This window comes from Halyomorpha halys, unplaced genomic scaffold (assembly GCF_000696795.3).
Source record: "Halyomorpha halys isolate HHAL.00 unplaced genomic scaffold, Hhal_1.1 Scaffold822.1, whole genome shotgun sequence".
Taxonomy (NCBI): domain Eukaryota; kingdom Metazoa; phylum Arthropoda; class Insecta; order Hemiptera; family Pentatomidae; genus Halyomorpha; species Halyomorpha halys.
This window is the reverse complement of record NW_027114648.1, coordinates 79,810-83,211: the sequence shown is the minus strand read 5'-3', so window position 1 is coordinate 83,211 and position 3,402 is coordinate 79,810. Positions and strand designations below refer to the sequence as shown.

The 3,402-nt window shown below is 33.8% G+C and overlaps 1 protein-coding gene across 1 annotated transcript in view; it reads left to right on the top strand.

Moving 5' to 3' along the window:
• Window positions 1-3,239: 3,239 nt before the first annotated feature.
• The window catches only part of LOC106686457 (alpha-mannosidase 2), a gene marked incomplete at its 5' end in the record, with an annotated part of 63,251 nt that continues 63,088 nt past the window's right edge, over window positions 3,240-3,402 (top strand). The window contains 1 exon segment of the mRNA XM_067051815.1: window positions 3,240-3,373. Within this exon segment, the coding sequence (XP_066907916.1) occupies window positions 3,240-3,373 (134 nt within the window).

Sequence of the window (3,402 nt, the reverse complement as noted above, 5' to 3'; positions counted from 1 at the left end):
GATTTCAGGCAATACACAGAAATTTGGTTAGTTTAGATTGATAATACGTGCATGTTTTTAAAAGACATTTTTAAAACGTTTACGAACATGAGAACGCGCACAAATACTAAACTGTAAGGGGGAGATTTGAGTTTCCCCAGTTCATCTGCTCTGAGGCTTTAGGATGGAAGATCAGGGGACCCCATCAAATGCGGGATACTGAATAAATTAGGCCCCTGGAATGACCTAGATTCCAGAGTTAGGATACGCCGGCTGATCTCAAACCTGAGCCGAGATATTGGAACAAGGCCAAGACCTTCTAAATCTGTTTATTGCAAAATGAGGGGAATAAATCGATTTATGGAAGGGTAATGATTATACTGTTTTATATGTTTATAAAACTCGACCTTCAATTTCTATATTCCTCAAGCTAAGGCATTGGTATATACCTCTTTGTATCTTCAAAAGAACAGCTAACATATAAGAAGATTTTACATTTAGATAATTCAAAGTATAACAATAATGGTGTCATATAATTCATTCAAGGTACTAAGTTAATATACGGAAATTTATCGATTCATTACAAATAAATTCCTTAACTTGACTGAAATGGTTGAACTTAGAAACTTACTAAGTATAGGATAGCTGACAGTACATATCATAGAAGTGAAGCTATTATCATGAAAACAGTCATAACAGCACTGTCGCACAAGGTATAAAGCAATAGCTGACTCTAAATATTACTGGAGTGAAACTATTGTCATGAAGACATTTGACATAGTGTCGTGACAGTACTTTACCGTTAGGAATAGTGTGATTGGCGGAGTTGGACAGTAATTTACTGCTATATCTTTAATTACAGATACAAGTAGTTAGAAAGTATTTGTAAATGCAACTCCTTTAAGTACTTTGTAGTTGATGGACAGCACATCATTTTTACAACTACAGTAGTTGTAGCTCACAACTACAAAAACAGTGGTTGGAAAAAGGTGTTGCAATTACGTTTCTCATCTAGTAGTTGGAACTGTAGTTGTGAGTAGTTAAGATACACAAATACAATTTATGATTTGTAACAAATTAGGGTCCCTCCATTTATACGATTTAGGAGATGCAGAAAATGAAAATGTTACCAATTTTTAGAACACGTATAGATTTATTTGAACTTTTCTGATTTCTAACAAAGAAAAGATGCAGAAAATGAAGGTGAAATTAATTTTACGATCGCGTGGTTGTAAATCCAACTAACAACAACCAACTTCATTCAACGAAATTTTTCTGTTAGGAGGGGATTGAGGGCACTCCAGGCCGTCAAGATTTTGTCTCTGTAGGTAGTTTCAATTGTTCCAAATGGAGTGTCCTACGTCTTCTTGGTTCCATTAACTCTCTATGGTGACCAAGCTATGTTCTCTGATTGTGATCACCCTGAATGGGCCCTCGTATCTCTGAAGCTGTTATCCACGGTTCGTCCCTACTTTCTGGTATACCACCGTACTGATTTTGATCTTTTATCTAGAAAATCAAATCGCTGGTACTAAGGTATTTCCTTGCCACCCGTTGTATATAGTTCATTGCTAACGTATTTTATTATGTTAATTTCATTTACTCATAATTTATATTTTATTCCGCACCTTTCATCAGAGTTTGGCATTAATTAGCTAGCTAAAGTAACAAGCTAATAGCTAATCACAATTAGTCCCACTAAAAATTAAAATAAATCGATAAGCAATTTTAAGTTCGTGTATCGATTTATTTTATTGCTCTTAAAATTGATAGCATTTTCATTTTCTGCATCTACTGAAACTTATAAAGGGGCCATTATTTGTTAAAAATTATAGAAGGTGAAATAAATCGATACGAGTGTGCGGTCATAAAATTGATAGCATTTTAATTTTCTGTATGTGTTGGAATTCTTAGACGAACATTTATTTACGTAAAAATAAAATCAAATATAAATACAATGTTTCTTATATTTGAGAACCATAACCCTTCGTACAGTAGGGTCTTCATTAAAATGGACGCTCCTCAAAACTACCTAAAGATCAGCTGCCCCAAAACTACGACTCTCCGGTAATTACGCAATTACTCTAAGTGTCGGCCCACAAAAATACACTTTGGACCCATAGAAGCCTAGCCCAGGTGTGATGGAACGGCACTGGAAGATTATTTCCATTTTTTTGACAAACTGCACCGCGTATCATGAGAACCGAATCCGATACATGCCAAAACAAGCAATATTAACCAAAATCAGTTGTATGAATTTATGTCTGTATCCTCAGGATTGGATCTTAAACTTCTTTTTATATATGTAACACAAAACCTTTTGCTTAGAGCTGGATATTTAGCTTCAGTGTAGGATGAATAGTTTTTGTTTCTTTTATATTATTAAATAAAAGTGACTTTTTTTTTTCTTTTTGTCTCAGACGAAAGTAAATAACCCAATTATATTATTTCAAAAATTTTTTGAGACAAGGTAATATTTATTAAATAAATTAGTTTTATATCCAAATCAGTCTCAACACTTTATTTATTCATTTGTCCAACGTTTCGGCCTTTCTAGCCATCTTCAGGGACATCTTCAATATAAAAATCCTTACTCACATTAATTTATATTTTCTATTTCCAGGCTATTCTGCCCAGGTCAATTTCTTTATTTAAAGTTAAAACCTCTTTATTTAAATTTTAAAACCATTCATTTATTTTTTCTATAAGATTGTCCACAGTATAAAACACCACACCATATAACAAACCATTTATTATACATAACTCTCCACTTCAAGCTTAGGGTGGTAAACTGAAAAAAATACATTTTACATCCGTTCAGCAACTGTGTCGTTAAAGCCGGGTTACACGGTGACAACCACCACAGCAAATACATGATTTCCGTGATGATAAAATTTACAGTCGAAAAATTGCAGTAACACTATCAGGTCCAATGTGATCAGTATCTGTCGTGGTAGTAAAGTTACTGTTACTTAAGGCCAGATAATTAAAGATTAATATTTTTATTAAAACTTATTTTAATCAACAAAAGAACTACATTGCTGCTTGCCACCTGGCAGATAACTTATAAATGTAGTCCACAGATAAAAAATAGGTTAAATATCCGTGGTCTAGGAGAAGACATCTATACTTCTGGGTAAAAACTGTTAAATAAAAATGTACAGTGAAGCTAATTTAGTACTAATTAACATAGTATCCTTTATTTTCGATATACTAACCAAGTCTATTGTTATTTATATAAGTTTAATTTTTTTCCACAGATCGTCTGAAGAGTCGCGAGATATATTCAGAGAGCTTGTGCACCGCGGGAAAGTGGAAATCGTCACAGGGGGTTGGGTCATGCCCGATGAAGCGACCACACATATATTTTCGCTTCATAATCAGCTGGTAGAAGGTATGTTATCATAATCAGCTGGTAGAAGG